Source organism: Callionymus lyra, chromosome 13 (genome assembly GCF_982586985.1).
Source record: "Callionymus lyra chromosome 13, fCalLyr1.hap1.1, whole genome shotgun sequence".
NCBI lineage: Eukaryota > Metazoa > Chordata > Actinopteri > Syngnathiformes > Callionymidae > Callionymus > Callionymus lyra.
Genome location: NC_141830.1, coordinates 20,947,999 through 20,973,973, shown reverse-complemented (window position 1 = coordinate 20,973,973; position 25,975 = coordinate 20,947,999). Strand labels below are relative to the sequence as shown.

The following is a 25,975-nucleotide window of genomic DNA, read 5'->3' as shown; positions in this document are numbered from 1 at the left end:
TGTGTGCATGTGTGTATGTGCATGCGTGTTTTTGTGTGTGTGAGTATGCACGAGTGTGTATATGCATGCATGTGTGTGTGAGAATGTGTGTATGTTAGAGTATGCACGAGTGTGTATGTGCATGCGTGTGTGTGTGCATGTGTGTGTGTGCATGTGTGTATATGTGTGTGTGAGGCAGCTCAGCCGTGCGGGGGGCTCTAGTGTATCCGGCTGCAGAGATACGAGGGTGAAGCTCAGGTCGATGGAAGGACAAATTAGCCGCGTTAACTGTGGAGAGAAGTCAGCAAGAACGTGTGTGTAAACACTGACAATCCTGCGGCTGCAGATAACAATGCTGAGGCTGCCAAGGCTCTGACTCTGGAAGTATGTCTTAAAGGTTGTGTTTATCACTTCATCACCATTAGCCAACAGTGTCTCCAGGAGGAGTGCTTTCAAAATAAAGACTTTTGCTTTCGCAATAAAGACTTTTTCTTTCAAAATAAAGACCTTTTATTTCATAATGAAGACCTTTTATTTCAAAATAAAGACTTTTGCTTTCAGAATAAAGACTTTTCTTTCAAAATAAAGACTTTTTCTTTCTAAATAAAGACTTTTTCTTTCAAAATAAAGACTTTTATTTCAAAATAAAGACCTTTTCTTTCAAAATAAACCGTTTTCTTTCAAAATAAACCGTTTTCTTTCAAAATAAAGACTTTTTCTTTCAAAATGATGAAAATCACTAATTGAATATTTTCAATGTTTTGAAACTATTTTTTAATAATATAATTGAATAAATTCTTTATTGAAAGGTTGATAAAAAAACATGTAAATATATTCAAAGTCAATTTTATATTTTGTTACACAGTTTAATATTCTTATTCCAATAATAACATATTTTTCTAAATTCTATATTTTTTAATTCATTTTCTTTAAAATATAATATAAAAATGTTGCTATAATATAGTTACTTGATAATGATAATTATACAAATAATGATTATAACAACGATAATGTAATAACACTGTTAATGATAATAACAACAACAACAATATGTATAATAATAACACAACAAATCATTCTACTACTACTACTACTACTACTACTACCACTACTACTACTACTACTACTTCATCATACTACTACTACTACCACTACCACTATCATACTACTACTACTACTATCATACTACTACTAATACTACTACAACTACTACTACTATCATACTACTACTACTTCTACTACAACTACTACTACCATACTACTACTACTACTACAACTACAACTACAACTACTAGTATCATACTACTACTACTACTACAACTAGTACTAGTATCATACTTCTACTACTACAACTTCTACTATCATATTACTACTACTACTACAACTATGCTAATGCTACTATTTATCAGAATGAGTCTTTTATGATTCATCACTTTCCCAACATTCCACACGCGTGAAGCACCGAGACACTTTTCTAGAGTTGCTGGTTTGATTCCCTGCAGCAGAACGGATCCAGAACCTTCTGCCCAAGACGTCACCTCGAGCGACGTGAGCGAGGAAGGAGAATGAACGAGTGAATACCTGAAGACGCGGAGGAGGATGGAGATGTGGCAAGAAAAAGAGGAGAGGAGGAGGAGGAGGAAGAGGAGGAGGATGTATCAGTGTCAGAGGGCTGCTGGAGGATTACCGGGGGCTCTCCGAGGTCGGACCACTGACCTCCTAGCGTGTGCAGAACATAAACAGCCATGAGAGGATTCGCCAAAACAGATAATTAGCTCTCGTCCGACACACAGCAGAGGCCTCTGGGTAATCACTCACAGGCGCAGGCCAGATAAACGCTAAACATGGAGCAACTTGATTTCCTCCCTTCATTCACTCCTATCTCGTGCGGACGCTGAAGGAATTTTCAATAAAGTTATATTTAAAAAAACAATAAAATACAATATATGCTTATAAAAATAAAAAAAATGTGCTCATTTACAACTGACTTCAATTCACAACTTTATTTGTCACTGAAATAAAAGTGTTTTTCATAATTGAGTTTAAAAAAAGCATTATTAATATTGTAAATCTGTGTTTGTCTGTAGGTGTGTGTGTGTGTCTCTGTGTGTGTGTGTCTCTGTGTGTGTGTGTGTCTCTGTGGGTGTGTGTGTGTGTGTCTCTGTGGGTGTGTGCGAGTGTATCTCTGTGGGTGTGTGTAGGTGTGTGTGTGTGTTTGTAGGTGTGTGTGTGTGTGTCTGTAGGTGTGTGTGTGTCTGTAGGTGTGTGTGTGTCTGTAGGCGTGTGTGTGTCTTTAGGTGTGTGTGTGTCTTTAGGTGTGTGTGTGTGTGTCTCTGTGGGTGTGTGCGCGTGTATCTCTGTGGGTGTGTGTGTCTGTAGGTGTGTGTGTGTCTCTCTGTGGGTGTGTGTAGGTGTGTGTGTGTCTCTCTGTTGGTGCGCGTGTATCTCTGTGGGTGTGTGTGTGCGTGTGTGTGTGCGTGTGTCTGTAGGTGAGTGTGTGTGTCTGTAGGTGAGTGTGTGTGTCTGTAGGTGTGTGTGTGCGTGTCTTTAGGTGTGTGAGTGTGTGTCTGTAGGTATGTGTGTGTAAGTGTGTGTGTCTGTAGGTGTGTGTGTCTTTAGGTGTGTGTGTCTGTAGTTGTGTGTGTCTGTCGGTGTGTGTGTAGATGTGTGTGTCTGTCGGGGTGTGTGTGTGTCGGTTGGTGTGTGTGTAGATGTGTGTGTGTTTGTGTCTTTAGGTGAGTGTGTAGGTGTGTGTGTGTCTTTAGGTGTGTGTGTGTGTGTGTGTGTGTGTGTGTGTGTGTCTTTAGGTGAGTGTGTAGGTGTGTGTGTGTCTTCAGGTGTGTGTATGTGTGTAGGTGTGTGTGTTTGTGTCTTTAGGTGAGTGTGTAGGTGTGTGTGTGTCTTTAGGTGTGTGTGTGTGTGTTTGTGTCTTTAGGTGAGTGTGTAGGTGTGTGTGTGTCTTCAGGTGTGTGTATGTGTGTAGGTGTGTGTGTTTGTGTCTTTAGGTGAGTGTGTAGGTGTGTGTGTGTCTTCAGGTGTGTGTGTGTTTTCTACCCCCTCCCCCCTCTCTCTCTCCCCCTCTCTCTCTCTCTGCAGGCTTGAGCTGGATCAGAGCTGTCGACTTCACTAAAGTCTCGGCCCCAACTTGACTGACGGGATGCGCCGACAGGGAGCTTATATGGGGTGAGGAGAGGGTGGGGAGGGGGTGAGGAGGGGGTGAGGAGAGGGTGAGGAGAGGGTGAGGAGTGTGTTTTCTTTGTTGGGTGAGGGAGTGTGTGTCAGGGAAGGGGGGGGGCATGGATCAGTCCACAGATACAGAAACAGAAACAAAAAGATAACAGTAGAGATGTGAGGGGGGGGGCTGTACATTTGAAATTACTTGTGTTTAAGTGAGTGTGTGTGTCAGTGTGAGTCTGTATGTGTGTCTGTGTGAGTCTGTATGTATGTCAGTGTGAGTCTGTATGTGTGTTTGTGTGAGTCTTTAAGTCTGTCTGTGTGTCTGTGTGAGTCTGTATGTGTGTCAGTGTGAGTCTGTATGTGTGTCAGTGTGAGTCTGTATGTGTGAGTCTGTGTGAGTCTGTATGTGTGAGTCTGTGTGAGTCTGTATGTGTGTCTGTGTGAGTCTGTATGTGTGTCTGTGTGAGTCTGTATGTGTGTCAGTGTGAGTCTGTATGTGTGAGTCTGTGTGAGTCTGTATGTGTGAGTCTGTGTGAGTCTGTATGTGTGTCTGTGTGAGTCTGTATGTGTGTCTGTGTGAGTCTGTATGTGTGTCTGTGTGAGTCTGTATGTGTGTCTGTGTTAGTCTGTATGAGTCTGTTGATGTCTGTGTGAGTCTGAATGTGTCTGTGTGAGTCTATATGTGTCTGTGTGAGTCTGTATGTGTGTCTGTGTGAGTCTATATGTGTCTGTGTGAGTCTGTATGTGTGTCTGTGTGAGTCTATATGTGTCTGTGTGAGTCTGTATATGTGTCTGTGTGAGTCTGCATGTGTGTCTGTATTAGTCTGTATCTGTGTCTGTGTGACTCTGTATGTGTCTGTGTGTCTGTTTGTGTGTCTGTGTGAGCCTGTATTTGTCTGTGTGAGTCTGTATGTGTGTCTGTGCGTTTTTAGGTGTGTGTGCCTGTAGGTTTGTGTGTGTGTATGTGTGTTTGTAAGTGTGTGTGTCTGTAAGTGTGTGTGTGTGTGTCTGTATGTGTTTGTGTGTCTGTAGGTGTGTGTGTCTGTAGGTGTGTGTGTGTCTGTAGGTGTGTGTGTCTGTATGTGTTTGTGTGTCTGTAGGTGTGTGTGTCTGTAGGTGTGTTTGTGTCTGTAGGTGTGTGTGTCTGTAGGTGTGTTTGTGTCTGTAGGTGTGTGTGTCTGTAGGTGTGTGTGTCTGTGCGTTTGTAGGTGTGTGTGTATCTGTAGGAGTGTGTGTGTGTCTGTATGTGTTTGTGTGTCTGTAGGTGTGTGTGTCTGTGGGTGTGTTTGTGTCTGTAGGTGTGTGTGTGTCTTTAGGTGTGTGTGTCTGTAGGTGTGTGTGTCTGTAGGTGTTTGTGTGTCTGTAAGTGTGTGTGTTTGTAGGTGTGTGTGTGTGTGTGTGTGTGTGTGTGTGTGTGCGTGTGTATGTGTGTCTGTCTGTGAGTGTGTGTGTGTGATGCAGCAGAAAAGTTGTGGAACAGAAAGAACCAGCTCAACATCAACATCCTCCCCTGGGAGACACGCGGCGACCAGAGGATCAGTATTGGTTTATCCCCACAGCTGCCAACACACACACACACACACACACACACACACACACACACACACACACACACACACACACACACACACACACACACACACACACACACACACACACACACATACACACACACACACACACACACACACGGTAACACACACACAATCACACGTACAGAAACACACACGCTGTGTTTGTCCTGTACATGTGAGGCCCTAAGGGTCTGGATCTCATACTCTGTCTGCGATCTGTCATTTAACACGACCGAGGCTCAGAACCATCCAGAGACCGACTCAGTAACCGCTCGCTCGCACAACACACATCACACACAGCTATGGTAAATAACCTCACCACACCGCCTGAGAGCACTTTTCACTCTGTCCACCGGACTGTGCTCACGCCAGCTCCACCGCTCTTTACTCGCAGCAGTGTTGCAACATCACACATGTGTGTTCGACACACACTCTACACACTCTACACACTCTACACACTCTGACCACAATGACAATCCTCTGAGTAAACACAATGACTCGCTCTGATTGTACCAGCAGCAACGTCTGGAATTCATAGAGTTCAATTTGTGCCATGTGTCGCGGGTACGAGGCAGAGACCCCGGGAATCTGCCCCGCAACCCTCACATCACAGCTCGGACCACTGAGGCTCTAGAGACTGATCTCTAGGCTTTAGTGAATTAGAATTAGAAATATGAAGTGGATTATTTTCTTTGTTATCCAATCAAAGAAAAAGTTGAGATAATATCAAAACCATCTTGTAATAATAATAATGTAATAATAATAAAACAAATCCTAACCAAAAATATTTTCCTTTCAATCAAAATCAAAAACATAAAAACTTGTTTGACTTAAATAAACAAAACAGCCTCATTATAAATAAATATATTTAAGCAATTTATTGAATAAATGCGCCATATTTTGGCCCAAACAACAATAAAATCAATGAAATTAAACAGTTTTTTTTTATAGAAGTGACTTTTGTTTAAAAGTAATATAATTTTTTTATTTTTTATTAAATAAACTTTTTTTGTTGATTAATTAATCCCTTTATTTTAATATCTTGTTTGTTTTTTTGAAACATTGTATTTGATTGAAACTGAAACTGAATATCTTTGATTTAGGCAAATGTATTTTTCTTTAATGGATTTCTTAAAGGTCGTTAAGTTTTTTAATTTTTATTAACTAAAGACATTTTCTTTTAATAAATTATATATATATATATATATATATATATATATATATATATATATATATATATATATATATATATATATATATATATATATATATATATATTATTAAATATCAAATTAAATTGAAGAAAAAATTGAAAATTAAATGATGAAAATATTTATTATTAAAATTGAATTACTATTATTTGATTTGGATTTCTTTTGATTAAAGCTACTATTTCTTTTATTGACGACATTTTCACTGATTGAGGAAACTTTCTTTATTACATTATTATTATAGACACACATTTTCTACGACACAAAAGAATATCAATTAAATTGAAGAAAAATCGTATAAATAAAATGATGAAAATATATATTTAAAACAATTCACTTACAATTAATATTTAAATCGAGGAACTTTCTTTTAATTTCAAAGTATTTTATTTTTATTCAAGTAACGTTTACTTTGATTTGAGCAACTTTTCTTTAATTTAATTTTTAAATGAAGTAGCTTTTACTGACATTTTTTTTGTTTGAGAAGAGGTTGATTGAGAACCCCAACAAGGGATAAAGTCGTAGAAAATGAATGAATTAAAAAAAAATTAGTTTTGATCAAAATGTTTGTGATTACAAAAAAAATCTTTGATTGATAAAAAATAGTTTTTTGATAAAAGACACTTGTTTTAATGAATAATGAAAGGCGGATCTACCCTCGGTGTTCGTACCTGGACATTTCCTCCTCTTGACCAGACACTCCTTGACCTCGGAGACGTCAGGGCAGGGTTTGCCGAAGGGCGACGGATGCTGCAGGACGGGCCTGCTGCGGGTCTCCTGACCACGCTTGAAGCCACAGGTTCTGCCGGAGCGAGAGCAGGAGGTCCACTCGCTCCACTCGCCCACCTCGCAGTGAACTGTCAACAACAGAGCGTCACAACAACGAACTCCTTCACGTACGGTCACCTCTTCGGACCCACCTTGAGGGGAACACTCCATGAGTTTGTCGCTGGGCTCAAAGTCCTCGGGACAGACGTGGTGACACCGTCCGTTCAGCTGGTACAGGCCGGGCCGGCACCGCGAGCAGGTCTCGCTGTTCGCACACGACTCACAGTCGACAGGACACTCTGCAGACACACAATAATGACATATATTTACACAAACATTTATTGAATAAAATACTTTAAAAACATTGTTGAAATGAGTCAAAACATTTTTAAAATGAACAAATGTTCATTAAACTACTTAGAATTACAATAAATAATTAATAAAGTTTCAATATTGTTTAATAGAATTAACATTTTTATTCAAAAAGTTTTTCCTTCCCGCCAAAAATACAAACATGATGCAGTAGATGTAGTGCTTTATATATATATATATATGTATATATATATATATATATATATATACATGATTACCACACTACCTTATTTATAAGTAAGGTACTTATGGTACCTTACTATTAGTAATGTCTGGTGACACTATTGTATAAACATTTTATTTTGAATTGACTGACTTGACTTAACTTGACTATGAATTATAAAATAATTGAATTTGGAAAATGTATTTTTGAATTCTTGAAATTTAAATATAAAACTATATATTTTTTAAAAATATATAAAAATATATTTTATTAAATTATTTATTATATAAAAAATGTAACATCTTTCAACATAGAAATGTTTTATTTGAATTATTCAATAAAGGTTTAAAACATTAAAATGAAAAAAGTTTAAACTTTTAAAAAGCTAAATTCATTCAATATTCTGATGACACTAAGTGTCGCACACTCTTATCACACACTATTCCACACAGGTGTGCGATCACTCACTCAGAACACACTCCCGGTGTGTGTCACTGCGGACCAGCCCGTCGGGGCAGCTCTCCTGACACTTGCCCAGGTGGAGGTAGAATCCTGCTCGACAGCGCGTGCAGAAGTTCTTGTTGAAGCAGGAGTCGCACTCCGACCTGCACTCTGGCGGAGGAACACATGTGTTTACATGGGCGCCTCCTGGGCGAGCCACGCGGGCCACTTACTGGTGCAGGTGTTTCTGTCCGGCGAGCGAGTGCCGTAGAAGCCGGGAGGACAGGAGGTCATGCACACTCCGATCTGCTTCATGCCGATCCTCTCCAGGTGCATGAAGAAGCGCGGCCTGCAGGACAGGCAGCCATTGTAGTCCGAGCACGTCAGACAGCCGCCCTGTTGGCAGCCCGAGCTCACGCCCGACACCTCTGTGGACACAAGAGCAGACCAGAGGACTCAGAGAAACACTTGGTTGCAGTGGATGGATGGACGGATGGATGGATGGATGGATGGATGGATGGATGGATGGATGGATGGATGGATGGATGGATGGATGGATGGATGGTGGATGGTGGATGGATGGTGGATGGTGGATGGTGGATGGTGGATGGTGGATGGTGGATGGTGGATGGTGGATGGATGGATGGTGGATGGTGGATGGTGGATGGTGGATGGTGGATGGATGGTGGATGGTGGATGGTGGATGGTGGATGGATGGTGGATGGTGGATGGTGGATGGTGGATGGATGGTGGATGGTGGATGGTGGATGGTGGATGGTGGATGGTGGATGGTGGATGGTGGATGGATGGTGGATGGATGGGAGGGAGTGGTAGGGGGTGGATTGATGGATGAATGGATGAATGGATGAATGGATGAATGGATGAATGGATGAATGGATGAATGGATGAATGGATGAATGGATGAATGGATGAATGGATGAATGGAGGGAGGTGGAGGGGTGGAAGGAAGGAGGGAGGGAAGGAGGGAAGGAGGGAAGGAGGGAAGGAGGGAAGGATGGATGGATGGATGGATGGATGGATGGATGGATGGATGGATGGGATGAGGGAGGGAGGTGGAGGGGTGGAAGGAAGGAGGGAGGGAGGAGGGAGGGAAGGATGGATGGATGGATGGATGGATGGATGGATGGATGGATGGATGGATGGATGGATGGATGGATGGATGGATGGATGGATGGATGGAGGGGAGGGAGTGGTAGGGGGTGGATTGATGGATGGATGGATTGAGGGGGGAGTAAGGGAGGGAGGGGGGTTAGATGGATGGATGAATGGATGGATGGATGGATGGATGGATGGATGGATGGATGGATGGATGGATGGATGGATGGATGGAGGGGAGGGAGTGGTAGGGGGTGAATTGATGGATGGATGGATTGAGGGGGGAGTAAGGGAGGGAGGGGGGTTAGATGGATGGATGGATGGATGGATGGATGGATGGATGGATGGATGGATGGATGGATGGATGGATGGAGGGAGTGGTAGGGGGTGGATTGATGGATGGATGGATTGAGGGGGGAGTAAGGGAGGAGGGGGGTTAGATGGATGGATGAATGGATGGATGGATGGATGGATGGATGGATGGATGGATGGATGGATGGATGGATGGATGGATGGATGGATGGATGGATGGATGGATGGATGGATGGGATGAGGGAGGGAGGTGGAGGGGTGGAAGGAAGGGAGGGATGGATGGATGGATGGATGGATGGATGGATGGATGGATGGATGGATGGATGGATGGATGGATGGATGGATGGATGGATGGATGGATGGATGGATGGATGGATTGAGGGGGGAGTAAGAAATTGAAACTTGTAATAAAAAAGAAAATAATAATTTATATTTTAAAATAGTACATTATCAATTATTTTATTGAAAACATGAATGCATCCATTAATATGTTGAACTTTTTCTTATGTTTTTATTGAATAATTTAATAAAGACAATAAATGCTGCAATACATTTGCATTTACAGTCTTTTAAATTCAATATAAAGATTGTGATATAATAACGTCACCAGACATTACTAACAGAGCACCGAGCTACTGGATCTAACTTTTCATCAAGTGACACTATTGTACCAACAGTTTTGTATTGAATTAAAATAAATACAAATAATAAAACATATTTTTAATTATTGCATTTAGAATTTCTAAATATATATGTACATTTCTTTAATTTCCGTTTTCAGGCCTCTGGGTCACATTGACCCTTAGACAACACAACGGTTAAAAAATCCACGTTTCAACATTTGAATTTGACACAGCTATTTTAGTATTTCTGTCATTTACTAAACTAGTCTTGGATAAAAGTGTGTATTTGTCGTCTGCTAGAGAAGTGTGTACTTGTTTCTCAATGATCAGCTGGACTCAAGATGTGTTCTCGTACCAGAGTGGGTTCTGGCTGCTGAGGAACAGGTTTTTCACTCCCTGAACTCAAGAGCCAGATGACGACGAGCTCAGGTTTCATGCAAGTATGTATATAGTATATAAGTATATATAGTATATAAGTATATAAGTATATACAAATATAGAATATTCTATGGAAGTTCTATAGAAGAAACACTGTCATCTATGAAACATAAGTTATTGTGTTCAACTCCTAGGTCACCACAGTTATCCATCCATCCATGCCTCCATCCGTCCATCCGTCCATCCGTCCATCCATCCATCCATCCATCAATCCATGCCTCCATCCGTCAATCCATCATCCATCCATCCATCATCCATCCATCTATCCATCCATCCATCCATCCGTCAATCCATCCATCCATCCATCCATCCATCCATCCATCCATCCATCCATCCATCCATCCATCCATCCATCCATCCATCCATCCATCCATCCATCCATCCATCCATCCATCCATCCATCCATCCATCCATCCATCCATCCATCCATCCATCCATCCATCCATCCATCCATCCATCCATCCATCCATCCATCCATCCATCCATCCATCCATCCATCCATCCATCCATCATTGTATCGATATTTAACAGCACTGTCCACAACACCAGAGTCAAGTACTCAACAATACTACAAATATATGCTTGTTACTACACTATCACAACACCAGAGTCAAGTACTCGACAATACTACAAATATATGCTTGTTACTACACTAGCACAACACCAGAGTCAAGTACTCGACAATACTACAAATAATATCCTTGTTACTACACTATCACAACACCAGAGTCAAGTACTCGACGATACTACAAATATATGCTTGTTACTACAGTATCACAACACCAGAGTCAAGTACTCGACAATACTACAAATATATCCTTGTTACTACAGTATCACAACACCAGAGTCAAGTACTCGACAATACTACAAATATATCCTTGTTACTACAGTATCACAACACCAGAGTTAAGTACTCGACAATACTATACATATATACTTGTTACTACACTATCACAACACCAGAGTCAAGTACTCGACAATACTACAAATATATCCTTCTTACTACACTATCACAACACCAGAGTCAAGTACTCGACAATACTACAAATATATGCTTGTTACTACACTATCACAACACCAGAGTCAAGTACTCGACGATACTACAAATATATGCTTGTTACTACAGTATCACAACACCAGAGTCAAGTACTCGACAATACTACAAATATATCCTTGTTACTACAGTATCACAACACCAGAGTCAAGTACTCGACAATACTACAAATATATCCTTGTTACTACAGTATCACAACACCAGAGTTAAGTACTCGACAATACTACACATATATACTTGTTACTACACTATCACAACACCAGAGTCAAGTACTCGACAATACTACAAATATATCCTTGTTACTACACTATCACAACACCAGAGTCAAGTACTCGACAATACTACAAATATATGCTTGTTACTACATTATCACAACACCAGAGTCAAGTACTCGACAATACTACAAATATACCCTTGTTACTACAGTATCTCAATATATCTTATCGGTGACCCTGTATCCTGATACGTACAAACACTTTCTTCACAATACACTATTCTTGACAACACACCTCATTATGTCTGTTGCTTGACACAACATCTATGAACTACGACCATGAATAACGTTCCCTGTAACACAACTTGAGGTAGTCGTGGTAGATTTCGAGCAGAAACTCTTCCAGGGAACTCAGACACACGCTTCTCTAAATACACCAAACATGTCGACGGAATAACCCGAGGCTCCTTCCAGACTCGCTGCTATTCCTGCCGGACTGTTCTCTCATGCCAGGGCTTTAAATTGCCCTAATTCCTTCTCTCCGGAGCCAAAGTACGACTGCCAGCAGACAATAGATCATTAAAATGGTGTTTGAAATATCTTGACACTCTTTACAACTGCTGTCTGTTCGCCCGCCCTGAACCCTGCCAAGCCCTCACAGTAAGCGGAGGTAGGAATCTTGGCCGAGCGCTGGAGTTTGCACCTCGCCGGGACGTCTTGCATATCAAGGCAACGACGTGAATAAACACACCTGGGCAGATGTTTGAGAGCAAGAAATATGCCGTGAAATAAACGCGTGTTTCTTGTTCGTTTTGCCTTGAGGTCAGTGTTGGCGTGACTTTCTCCGTCGCTCTGACGTAGGTCCGGATGAAACTCCATCCGTCTCCGTCTCACATCGTGATCCGTCTTCCAATACCCCTCAAATCCTCCTTACATCATCGCAGACAGGAAGCAGGAATCTCTGCCTGGTCCTTCAGTCCCGTCGACCGACCGGTCAACGACCTCCATCTTTGTTTTCTTCCGCCTTCCTCTGCACTCATATGCATCAACTGTTCCTTCCATTCCTCGTGTCAATATAGTCAATAATCATTTTAAAATATGTACAATCATCTTTTATATTTAGACTAAATAAACTATAATATATATAATTATATTGTACTTAACCTAATACGTCCATCAGCATTGGCGACTGTGGACAAATACTTGTTCTTCAGTCATAATTCTTACTGTTATTACAGACAAATATTCCCACGATTCTCAACATTACCTCTGCCAAGGAGCTTATGAACATTTTTTATATTTCTGTGTCGGCAAAATAACTTGGTTTAAAGTAACTATAATGATAATTATAATAAAAGTTATAGGCGTAAATAAGCAGCTTGACTTTTTTAATAAAAGGCTGAATTAGGTATACAATTCTTGGAAGAATATAATAATAATCATTTTATTTTTTATTTTTTTGCTTATCCTATAACCTATTTTTTCCCTCATGTTTGTTAATAAAGAAAAAAAAGAATATATATATATATTCTTTTTAAAAAAAAATTAAATTAAATTGAAAATATAGGTGTAAATAAGCAGGAGTCTGCACTCGCATGAGTTATTATTTAAGGTTAATTCGGCCTATATAGTTGACAGGAATACTGCTCCTATTTGTGAGTAAGATTATAAATATAATTTAATTTATAAATACCTTTGTTCATCCTAATAATCTATTCTTTTCCTCTTTTTTTTTAATAATGAAAATAGTTTCTTCTTTTTAAATATCAATTTATTTTCCTACTGTATGAGAAATATTCCCATGTTTACCGCCTCCTTATTGTTACTTCTGCCAAGGAGGTCATGTACTTGTAAATGTTGATCTTTCCGTGTTGACAAAATAACTAAAAACTTAAAAAACTAAATTAAATTAAAATATAGGCGTTATTATCCCTTGTGTTAAATCAGGGTCAATGTGGCCCGAAGGACTAGTGATGCGTTGATGAAACTTCATGAAACAGTGTCATTATCTTCAGAGTCCACTAGATGGCGTCTCTGCACTATCTTCCTTTGTTTTGAACTGTTCTGATGAAACATCATTTTTAAACTGATGGCGCCACCTACTGATCTCTGAACAACGTGACACTGTTTCATGAAGCTTCATCAGACCATCACTACTGAAAACAAATGTGTTAATGGTATCCCTTCATTTTGTCTCTGGGTCAAGTGTCAACGACTTCCCTGGCTTCCATAAATACATACGCAGTGGTGGAGGTCGTTGAACTTGACCCAGAAAAAAACACATTTGTTTTTTTATGGATCCTTCGGGTCACCTTGACCCTGTGATAACACAAGGGTTAAGCAGCTACACAGGAGTCTGCGCTCACTTGAGGACTTTTTTTAAATGATTATTTAAGGCATACAATACTTGACGGAAATACTGCTTTTTTGTATTTATAGGATTGCAATAATACTTTTATAACACCATGTTAAGCCATTTAAATCAGCATGCTAATATATTTTTTCTCATATTTGTATAGAAAATTGTTTCTTTGTTTTTTTTTCAAATGTGTATTTTCAATCATATATCATCTCATTAATTAGGAAGAGTGGATTCTGCCTTTTTTAAAAAATGTATATTTCATTATTTTCATGATATTTAAAGATTTTTAATGACGTTGAGCAGCAGCGTTTTAAATGAAAGCACAGAAAAGAAGGAATAACCGCAGAGAAACCACAGAGCTGCTGAAACTATGTTGTGTAAAAACACTAGAGGAGATGCATAAGAAAGTACAAGCGAGAGGAGGGAGGTCGGAGCCACAGGTGGCGAGGATAAAAACATCACTCCTACACTCTATTATTGTTGATCATACACAGTCTGCTGCCACGCTGGCAGGAGATACACGGAATATTCCACTTATCATCGCTCCCCTTAGTCACAGGACACATCTGGAGACCCTCGCAGATAAAGAGTGTGGAGGAGAAAATGATATAAAAATACAGCTTTTATTCATACATATTTCACATTGTCCCAGATAAGAACATGTTTCTGACGAACAATAAACGTGATTTAAAGGGATCGGAGAATAGAGATAACGTTTCTTCTCTTGACCCTCTGCCATCAACGTGAAGAGAATCCTCCAAGAAAATTTACAGTTTGAAATATTTATCAAGGCAGAACTAAACGCTCCGAGTATCGAGATTTAGATTCTGTCCTTCGTTTTTCATTCTAGGATGATATACATGAACTTTTAATGCAGATGTTAATTTTTTTTTTATAGATAAACCTTGTTAAGACTGGTTTGTATTTAACATAAAACGCGTATAAAAACAGGAACTCTCGTAGATGGACAAGATTCCTGAGTGAACATGTCGTTTTTTCAACAAAATTAATCTCAAGAACGATTGTTTAAAGTTAAAGTTAAAGTTATGTTTAACTTATCGATGGGAAGAGATTTTGAAATGGATGCTAAATTGTTGCAGCTTCGTGGAGTTTTAACTCACAACTGCTGTCTCTAGAAACAATTTATTTATTATTAGCTTAAAACTGGATTTTTTCCCCCCCAAGTCGTTTTAACGTTCCTCTGAGGTGTAATCCTCTGTATGGCCACTAGTGGGCAGAGCAGGAGCCTGAACGAGGGCTTCAGGTGGTTTAATTCCATCTTCAATTAACCGAGCAAAATTGTATTTATGATCAATAAATATCACAATAAATAAAAATAAAGAGTGGATAATAAAACGCTTAATATGAAATTAAAGTTTAATTAAGAGAACATTTTCCCGTCAATACGCTTAAATAATGTTTTATTTAGAAAGTTGATTTAAGTGAAGATGTTGGACCCACATGTGTGTGTGTGTGTGTGTGTGTGTGTGTGTCTGTGTGTGTTCACTCACGTTTGTGTTGCCGGTGTCTGGAGCTGCTGTGCTGCTGACACCCAGAGTATTCCATGGCGTGCAAGATGATCAAGACAAAGGAGATCAGTTGTAATTGCATAGTAGCCCAGAGATGAAACCTTCTCTCTTCACCGAAACTCTTCTCCTCTCGGCCTGTCCTGACGTCACTGACGGATGGAAGCTTCCTAGCACGACCCCGGAGACACGCTGCGATGAGGACACACTCGATGGTGCCATTGATCGACGGAACCCTTCTGCCTTCTCATCTCTGGACCCTCGAGCCGGAACCGAGTCAAGATTCCTTCGTCGTGGAGACGAGCATTCCCATCAGAAAGATCCCAGACTCAGGCTTCAAAAATTGAGGAGAGATTTAAAAAAAAAAAAAGGATAATAAAAAAAAAGGGTTCTTTAATTCCACCAGAAGGTCCTGCGAGTCATCCAGCATCCACTGACGAGCCAAAGAGTTGACGCAAAAAAGAAAAGATAAAAAAGAGTAAAAGTTCGCAGGAGAGACGGACGTTTTCACTCCTCCGTCTGGAACTGAAGTGCGCTTTTACGCACTGAAACTCATTCACTCCCTCCTCCGACCCTCTGATGACTTCACCCCTACACCCCCTACACTCCCCCTGCACCCCCCAACCCCTCTGTTAGTTTATTTAGAGAAACCCCCCGCGTCACACAGAGCGAGAGAGAGAGAGAGAGAGAGAGGGAGAGAGAGAGAGAGAGAGAGAGAGAGAGAGAGAGAGAGAGAGAGGGAGAGACATGCTGGTTATTTCAACACTGATATTGTTCCAGCAGCTACAGTTGACTTTTGCATTTTCAGCTTTTGTACCGCGAGTCAGTACATATACTGTAGTACATGAACATTAACATCATTACATTAACAACATCACCATTTTCTTGATTCATTTTCCGGTTATTTTTATCAATTCTATAGAAAGAAAAACCTTATAATTTAAGAAAAAAAAAATTATAATAGTAAAAGTAATGTTGAAGTAATGTCGAACTTTTTGGATTATTTAAAAAACTATATATTATTAATTAAAAAATACACCATAGATTTAAAAACTAGTGATTTGTTTCTTGCCACATTTTTACTGATGCCTGATGAAACTGACCAGAAACTGTTTCCTTCAACTGAGAGTAATCTGAACTGAAAATTCTGACCTGCTCTAGTAGAAGAACTCACATTTACCTGATCCTTAAATACTGGCTGCCAGTTTCTTTCAGGATCAACTTTAAAATTCTGGTTCTTACTTTCAGATCTATTCATGGTCAGACCTTCCATCATTGATCTGATGCAGACTTACACCCCAGCTCGGGCTCTGAGGTCTGTGGATCAGAATCTACTGATGGTTCCTGAACACGCTTCAGGACCAGAAGAGAGAAATCCTTCCAGGCTGTTGCTCCTAAGCTTTGGAACGATCTTCCTCTGTGTTTGATGATCTACTGACTCCTTCAAGAAACATCTTAAGACATTCTTATTTGTGCTTTTCCCTGATTTTCTGGGACTCCTGTGTTTGTCTTATGTGTCTTGATCTTTTAGAGTTTTCAAATCTACGTATTTTTTTTTTTTTTTACTGTGTATTGCTTTTGATTGCTAAAGCCCTTTGTGACCCTGGTGTAAAAAGGCGCTTTAAAAATAAATGTTACTTAATTACAATAATATGAATTAATATATTTTTATTTTAAGCGTTTTAAAGAGAAGCAAAACTTTGTTGATTCACTTTGTGGATAATTCGAAGAAGAGAATTAAAAAAAATATATATATATAATGAAAATTCATATACTGTCCCTGTAATTTCTCAATTTTGAAGATAATATGAATATAATTTATATAATTTTATTAATTAATTTACAGTATATTTATTTAATTATATAGATAAGCATTAAGTTATACTGACAAAATTTGCGGATCATTAAAAAAAAAAAAGTTTAAATTTAATATAATTATTCATTAAAAATATATTTCAGTACTAATGTAATTTCACATACATACATTGAACTCATGATACAGGTATTCCTTGTTCCTTTGAACCATTTTGTTTATTTTCCGGCCATCTTAATTTAAATTCTAACTTTAAGCATATAACAGATAAAGTCTTCCAAACATGTTTTATACACTTCACATTCTTCCAGTGCAGCCCATGGCTGGGAATCAAACCCCCAACCTTCTCTTCAGATTCTTTACTTTCCCCAGGAACACAAAAATGCTCTTGTGGTCGAATCAACAATGTGGTCGATTATTCATAAAGGAAAAAAAAGAAATCACTGATAAACAATGAACGGGTTCAAGAGAGAAATGTGTGTCGGACTCCAGACACCATCCTGTTCCACTCTTTCCCTCTCTCTCTCTCTCTCTCTATCCCTCTTTCCCTCTCTCTCTCTCTCTCTCTCTCTCTCTCTCTCTCTCTCTCTCTCTCTCTCCCTCTTTCTCTCTCTCTCTCTGTCTGGATCGATCTCTCTAACAAGTCAACATGACTAAAACTTTGACCATTTCAACTGTGCCTTGCTCAAGAACCAGTCAAAACACCGACCGAACCTTTCAGCAGCCGGTTCATCCCCCAGAGTGTGATGATAGGAAGAACCATCCTGAGTTTCCAAGCCCAGAGTCGACCAGATGGATTTCAACTCGTCTCTTCTGGGACTTGCTCAAAGGCATGGAACTCCTGGTTCTTCACGTTCACCGTGAGCCTCACAGTGAGAGTAGAGAGTTTGTTCTGTGAGATCTTCGCTTGCCAGCACTGCTGCTCTCCTCTAGAGGGAGTTAGTTCCATTGAAGCGCCGTGATATATTCAAGCAGACCAACCTTTAGTACCAGTGAGTTATGACCGCTTGACCCGGCCCTGCTGTGAGAGCGTGTTTGGTGCAGGACATGGAAACAATCAAGTCACATTAGAATAAAGCTTAATCAATATTTACTTGAATGTGTTGAATAGGTTTTATTTCATTTTTTACAAAAGTACTCTGAGTAAGGAAGTATATCAGTGGGATTTTTCTTTTTTTTTTAACGCTTTTTTTTTTCACGTAGAGTTTGATATTCCAATTTCAATAGTTCAATTTTCTTTTCTTCTAAATTCAATATTTTACAATCCGTAGTCCTTTAAATTCAATATAAAAATGCTAGTGTATTAGTGTCACCAGACATTATTAACAGAGTACCGAGCTACTTGATCACGTCGTCACATGATCGTCTGCATGATTCTACGGATGTTCACCGTCGTAGCTTTTGAAATATTTTGACTATCCCTTCACAGTTACTAACAGTAAGTTATTGGATACTTTATATTCAGCTAGTAAAATGTAAAACTAGCATTTAAGAAAAAAACATCCAACATGGGATGTTAACCAAAGGTTGACTCGAACTCCGAACTAGGAGAATAGGAATGTGTTGATACGTATCACGATACAGGATCAACAATACGATATATAGTGATACAACAAGGATATATGTGTAGTATTGTCGAGTACTTGAATCTGGTGTTGTAGAATTTACAGACCACATGACTCTTGACGAAGTCGTTACTGCTTTCATTTGTTTTCAAACCAAATTATGTCCAAACATCAACTTTAAAAGCAGCTGTATCCTCTTGTCCTTAGTCATCGCCGGGATTTCCTTCTTCCTCTAGCTACGGAGGATGTAACGACTGCTGCCATCTAGAGGCCACACATATATATATTGAATATTTTAATTGAATTGTAAATAAAAAAATCAATACAGTTTAATATCAATACATTTTTGTGAAGTTTTTTTTTTTCATTATTTAAGTGAAGCAATATTTTGTAACAAACTTTGGAAGATCTACTCTTTTGGCTCAGCTCTGGTCTGAGCTCAGCCAGAAGAAGGAACACCATGTGAGCATGAAACAAACTCATTTAAATTTAAACAAGTCATGATGGAACAAACACAAGACATTTCATTTGAAGACGCTAACAAACAGAATATCAAGTCATTCCGGCATCAAAGACTTTCCAGCCAATGTTTCCAATAGAGAGACTTATTGATGGTGCGCGACTTAATATTCATGAAGAGACCATCATTATGAAGAACATTTTTAGATTGAGGCTCATGACCCCCCCCCCCCCCTCAGTCTGGTGTAAGTGATATAGAAGAATAAAGCCGGTCTTTGTGTCCCGCCCAGAACCAGACCCATCGTCCCCTGTGGCGGGGATGTGTGTGTGTGTGTGTGTGTGTGTGGAAGGTTAAGGTCACTTGGTCAGTCCCTGTGACCGTCCAGTGAGAGATTCACTCAGCGCCTGTAAATGAAGTCGTGCAGGTGCATGAACCTCCCGCCCGAGTTTAGACGCAGCTCTCCACCTGACATCATGCTTCGCCATGTTCCTGCCCCGAGGGAAAAAATGAAACGTCTTTCGCCGCTTTCAAGTCCACGCCAGAGAAAGTTGACTTTTAGTACGAAGACCTTAAGTGGGACACGGAGAAGGAAATATTGTGAGAAGTTGAAAAGATGTCAAGAAGCCAAAAAGATCTTGAGAAGTAAAAAACATGTTTTGAGAAGTCAAAGAAGATCTTGAGACATTGTTAAAAGATCTTGAGAAGTTACGGAACATCCCGAGAAGTTAAGAATGATCTTGAGAAGTTTTAAAAGATCTTGAGAAGTTAAAGAAGATATTGAGAAGGTAAAGACGATCTGGAGACGTTGTTAAAAGATCTTGAGAAGTTTTAAAAGATCTTGAGAAGTTAAAGAAGATATTGAGAAGGTAAAGACGATCTGGAGACGTTGTTAAAAGATCTTGAGAAGTTTTAAAAGATCTTGAGAAGTTTTAAAAGATCTTGATAAGTTAAAGAAGATATTGAGAAGGTAAAGACGATCTGGAGACGTTGTTAAAAGATCTTGAGAAGTTTTAAAAGATCTTGAGAAGTTAAAGAAGATATTGAGAAGGTAAAGACGATCTGGAGACGTTGTTAAAAGATCTTGAGAAGTTTTAAAAGATCTTGATAAGTTAAAGAAGATATTGAGAAGTAAATGAAGATCTTGAGAAGGTAAATAATATCTTGATAATGTAAAGAAGATATTGAGAAGGTAAAGACGATCTGGAGACATTGTTAAAAGATCTTGAGAAGATGTTAAAGATCTTGAGAAGTTTTTAAAGATCTTGAGAAGTTAACGAAGATATCCAGAAGTTAAAGAAGATCTTGAGAAGTTAAAGAAGATATTGAGAAGTAAATGAAGATCTTGAGAAGTTAAAGAGGATATTGAGAAGGTAAAGACGATCTGGAGACGTTGTTAAAAGATCTTGAGAAGTTTTAAAAGATCTTGAAAAGTTAAAGAAGATATTGAGAAGTAAATGAAGATCTTCAGAAGGTAAATAATATCTTGATAAGTTAATGAAGATATTGAGAAGTAAATAAAGATCTTGAGAAGATAAATAATATCTTGAGAAGTTAAAGAAGATATTGAGAAGGTGAAGACGATCTGGAGACGTTGTTAAAAGATCTTGAGAAGTGAACGAAGATATCCAGAAGTTAAAGAAGATCTTGAGAAGTTAAAGAAGATATTGAGAAGTAAATGAAGATCTTGAGAAGTTAAAGAGGATATTGAGAAGGTAAAGACGATCTGGAGACGTTGTTAAAAGATCTTGAGAAGTTTTAAAAGATCTTGAAAAGTTAAAGAAGATATTGAGAAGTAAATGAAGATCTTCAGAAGGTAAATAATATCTTGATAAGTTAATGAAGATATTGAGAAGTAAATAAAGATCTTGAGAAGATAAATAATATCTTGAGAAGTTAAAGAAGATATTGAGAAGGTAAAGACGATCTGGAGACGTTGTTAAAAGATCTTGAGAAGTGAACGAAGATATCCAGAAGTTAAAGAAGATATTGAGAAGTTAAAGAAGATATTGAGAAGTAAAAGGAGATCTTGAGACATTTTTAAAATATCTTGAGACAGTAAAGATGATCTTGATAAGTTAATGAAGACCTAGAGAAGTTAAAACAGATCTTGATGAATTAAAAAAAAACCTTGAGAAACAAAAAAGATATTGGGAAGTAAAGGGAGATCTTGAAATGTTCAAAAAGATCTTGAGAAGTTTTTAAAGATCTTGAGAAGTTAATGAAGATATACAGAAGTTAAAGAAGATATTGAGAAGTTAAAGAAGTTCTTGAGAACTTTTAAAATATCCTTTTGTTTAAGCCCTTTCAAGGTCACTTGCTCTGTGAACAGTGCTTTACAAATTTAAATAACTTACTTGAGATATTAAAGAAAATTTTGAGAAATTTAAAAAGATTTTGAGATGTTAAAGAAGATGTTGAAAAGTTTGAAAATATCTAGAGATGTTTTAAATTATCATTATTATTAAGTTTTTAAAGACTTTGAAACGTCCATGTGTTTACCATGTGTTTGTGTGAGTCTTTCTCCATGTATTCTTAGACAACTTCTCAGATACTCCGAATATTGTTAAAATGTGAAACTGCTTTTCTGACTAACACAAATTTTAAACCAACTTTAAAAATTTCATTCAACATTTAAACTGTTACATCTGGTTTTCACATCTTAAAAAACCCAAATAAAAATTAATCATCACTGCTGGTCTCAGTTTTAACAGTTTATCATTATATTAATTCCATGACTTGATGTATTTGAAGTGTTTTTACACTCTTGTCAATATTTCCCGCGCTCTAACGTTGAGAAGCTCTTCTACGATGGTCAGTGCGAGAACTCTTGGAACATCAAGACTATTGACCGAGTCACACGTGGATGTAAACTGAAGCAGGAAGTTGAAGAAACACGACTCAATGATCGTCTCCCAGGATGCTGTGCTTTCATTGAATCTTCTGTTATAAACATATAATAACGACAACCTGCAGAATCACATGATGTCAAAAGACACTTTAATGTATTTATACTTCATACTTATGATACATACATACTGTATCATGAAGCCTCATCTGCCCATCTTAACCCTTGTGCTGTCTCTGGGTCAAGGTGACCTGGACGCCCAAAAAGAAGTTCAAATTGACCGAGAAGCAACACAAGGGATACAACAAAGACATTTGTTTTCGGACGTCCGGGTTCATCTTGACCTAGAGATAACACAGGAATTAAGATAAAGCCATGAAACTTTTGAAAGATTTGTTTTTGGAGAATGTTACATTGAATACAATACAACAAAAACTGAAATAACTTATAGTGTTTATTATTGGCACCATTTTCTTTACGGGTATTACTGTGTAATTATGTATTTTAAATAATGGCATTGGAATTTCTAACTACAAAATTATGAAAAGTTTGGTAGTGAAGTTATTTTAAGTCAAGTATATTATTTGGCTAAGTTCCTTTGGTGATGAAAGTGTCCACTTTTGGACAATTTTTGGCTTTCTTCTCAAGTAGTTATTTTCTAAAAATGGAAATTTGATTCATAAAAATGTCTTTAAAAACAAAAATCCTCTTAAATGTATCTTACTGTGACCTTTATTGTCAAGAAATGTGTCTTTAAATCAATGGTTGTTATGTTTAAGTCACGTGATGCTGACATCGTCATCTTCGCTCCCTCACACGACACCTGACCTCCACACCTGTGATGTGGGCGGAGCCACAACTGAAGTAGAGCAGGTGAAGTTGAAAGTAAAACGTGGATTTAAAACTAACTCAGTGGATTTTGATCGAATCAAAGCGGATTTTAAAAAGTGCAGCTCAGAGTAAAGACACGATCAATGGTCTAAAAATAAATGATGAGATCATCAACGTCATGAGAACTTGTTTCAGGGATACAAGTGTGTGTGCGTGTGTGTTTGTGTGCGTGGGTATCTGTGCATGTGCATGTGTGTGTTTAAGTGTGTATGTGTGTGTGTGTGTGTGTGTAGGTGTGTGAGTGTGTGTGCTTGTGTATGTGTGGATGTCTGTGTGTGTATCTGTGTATGTGTGCGTGTTTAGGTGTGTGCATGTGTGTGTTTGTGTGTGAGTGCGTGTGTGAGTGTGTGTAGGTGTGAGTCTGTAGGTATTTGTGTGTGTGTGTTTGTGTGTTTGTGTGTGAGTGCGTGTTTGAGTGTAGGTGTAAGTGTGTGTAGGTGTGAGTCTATAGGTATTTGTGTGTGTTTGTGTGTTTGTGTGTGAGTGCGTGTGTGAGTGTAGGTGTGAGTAGGTGTGAGTCTGTAGGTATTTGTGTGTGTGTGTTTGTGTGTGTGAGTGTAGGTGTGAGTATGTGTAGGTGTGAGTGTGTGTAGGAATGAGTCTGTAGGTATTCGTGCGTTTGTGTTTGTGTGTGAGTGCGTGTGTGAGTGTAGGTGTGAGTGTGTGTAGGTGTGAGTCTGTAGGTATTTGTGTGTGTGTGTGTTTGTGTGTGAGTGAAGGTTTGAGTGTGTGTAGGTGTGAGTCTGTAGGTATTTGTGTGTGTGTGTTTGTGTATGAGTGTGTGTGTGAGTGTAGGTGTGAGTGTGTGTAGGTGTGAGTCAGTAGGTATTTGTGTGTTTGTGTTTGTGTGTGAGTGCGTGTGTGAGTGAAGATGTGCGTGTGTGTCGGTGTAAGTGTGTAGGTATTTGTGTGTGTTAGGGCGTGTATATGTGTGTGTGTGTGTGTGTGTTTGTGTGTGAGTGCGTGTGTTAGTGAAAGTTTGAGTGTGTGTAGGTGTGAGTGTGTAATTATTTGTGCGTGTGTGTGTATGTGTGTCTGCGGTGATGAAGGGATCATTTCATTGTAACAGGGATTGAAACGGTTGAGAGGGACGAACGATGACTCGTGACAAAAGCTGTCAGCTGTACATACAGAGAGAGAAGGTCACAGCTCTGCCCGTCAAGGTCAAAAGACAAGGTCATCTGTGTGTTTAAGTGAGTTCAACTGTTCACAAACAAGTTGAATATTTAGTCTTTTAAAGCTTTTTCATTTTGAAGTTGATATTGTTTAACTTTAATGACAATTAATACTAAAATACTTTCACATGAATGAGAAACATGAGTCTGGATTTCAAATATATATAAAGGGATGAATGAATAATTTCATATGTACCCCTTAGAAACTGCAGTACAAAAGTATATATATATATATATATATATATATATATATATATATATATATATATATATATATATATATAGGGGTACATATTTCATATGTACCCCTTAGAAACTGCAGTACAAAAGTATATATATAAGTATATATATATATATATATATATATATATATATATATATATATATATATATATATATATATATATATATACTTTTGTACTGCAGTTTCTAAGGGGTACATATGAAATTATATATGTATACTGTATATATATTGTAGTATAGACTTTATTGTATTATATTGGAGTATAGAATGGATTTTTGTTGGAGTATATATCAGTTTATTTATCCATAAAACAACATAGTTATAATAACACCACAATTCAATTTTTTAATTGAATTCGGGAAATTTAATATTTTGAAATTAAATGCATTTTATACAAATTGATTTTCAGATTCTAATTCAAATATTTAAAAATATATATATTTTATATTCATTATTTTTTCATTTGTAGTCTTTAAATTCAATATAAAAAGGTTATAATCGTGTCACCAGACATTACCAACAGAGCACCGAGCTACTTGACTTTAAGCCACTCATGGAGACACTATTGTACCAACATTTTTATATTGAATTTAAAAGTCTATGAATTAAAACATATTCAATTTAAAAACAATTATTTTGGAATTATTACAATAAGATGATCAAAATTCTGTGTAAAAAAAGAAAAATATTTACGTTTTTTAAATTCAGTTATAAATTCAGTTATAAATTCAGTTTTAAATTCAGTTATAAATTCAGTTATAAATTCAGTTATAAATTCAGTCATAAATTCAGTTTAATTCAGTTAAAGTTTAAATTTCTGATGACGCTGATAAACCTTAATTGACAGGAATTGTTTTGTTTTTTGTATAATTCGAGAAGGTTTTACTCTTACTGTGGTCGACACATTTTTTCACTCTTTGAAAAACATATTTTTAATTCATCATGACGTAATCTCCTTGGCAGAGGTATGCGTTGTTTCTGTGTATTCTGCACACAGCCGCACACACTCATCCCAGAGCATCAGCTACACATTCCTTCCTTCCAGGAGTTTCCCTCGGAATCACAACCTCGACGGCAACACTTTACATCAACTCTGAGCTCCAGGAAAAAAAAGTTTTTCTCGAATGCGTCGGGAGGTCGTATGTTCTCTCCCCTCCCTCACTCCCCCGGGTTCTACGAAGCTCGGGGGAGACAATGAGGACATACTGGGGGATCAACACCAACCCAGGAAATTTTAATCACTAGATTTTTTTCTCTCTCCGGCGTTGGTTGCCAGGCAACAGGTGAGGTGGACCACAGGTATTCAGCGAGGGTCTTACGGGGGTCCAGATTAGAGCATAGAAGCTGTTTTATTAATCTGTACAGGGAGTCTTTTACTCTCCTTCCCTGATCAAATCCCTTTACCCTTTCTTTGTGCCCGGCGTCCGCCCTTCCCTGGGCCTTTGTCCCGAGATCAGACCTCTCTGCAGGGACGCATGTCTGCGCCTCGTCCCACATGTGGACCAGGTTTTTATTCTTTATGGTGCCATCGAACAAAATAAGTTGTTTCTTTACACAAAATGTATACTTTTAATTAGAAATAAAAGTTGCTTCAATTAAAAATACATGTCCATTACGAATGAAAGTTTCTTGAATCATTAAAAAAGTTTGTT

At 38.2% G+C, this 25,975-nt stretch overlaps 1 protein-coding gene across 1 annotated transcript in view; it reads right to left on the bottom strand.

Annotated features, from left to right (window-relative positions):
• The window catches only part of rspo3 (R-spondin 3), a 22,124-nt gene extending 6,222 nt beyond the window's left edge, over window positions 1-15,902 (bottom strand). The window contains exons 1-5 of the mRNA XM_087805026.1: window positions 15,316-15,902; window positions 7,919-8,113; window positions 7,713-7,856; window positions 6,862-7,008; window positions 6,613-6,798 (exon numbers count right to left, since the gene is read on the bottom strand). Coding sequence (XP_087661152.1) covers window positions 6,613-6,798; window positions 6,862-7,008; window positions 7,713-7,856; window positions 7,919-8,113; window positions 15,316-15,415 — 772 coding nt within the window. The 5' untranslated portion in view covers window positions 15,416-15,902. The remainder of the gene's footprint in view (window positions 1-6,612; window positions 6,799-6,861; window positions 7,009-7,712; window positions 7,857-7,918; window positions 8,114-15,315) is intronic.
• Between the last annotated feature and the right edge of the window lie 10,073 nt (window positions 15,903-25,975).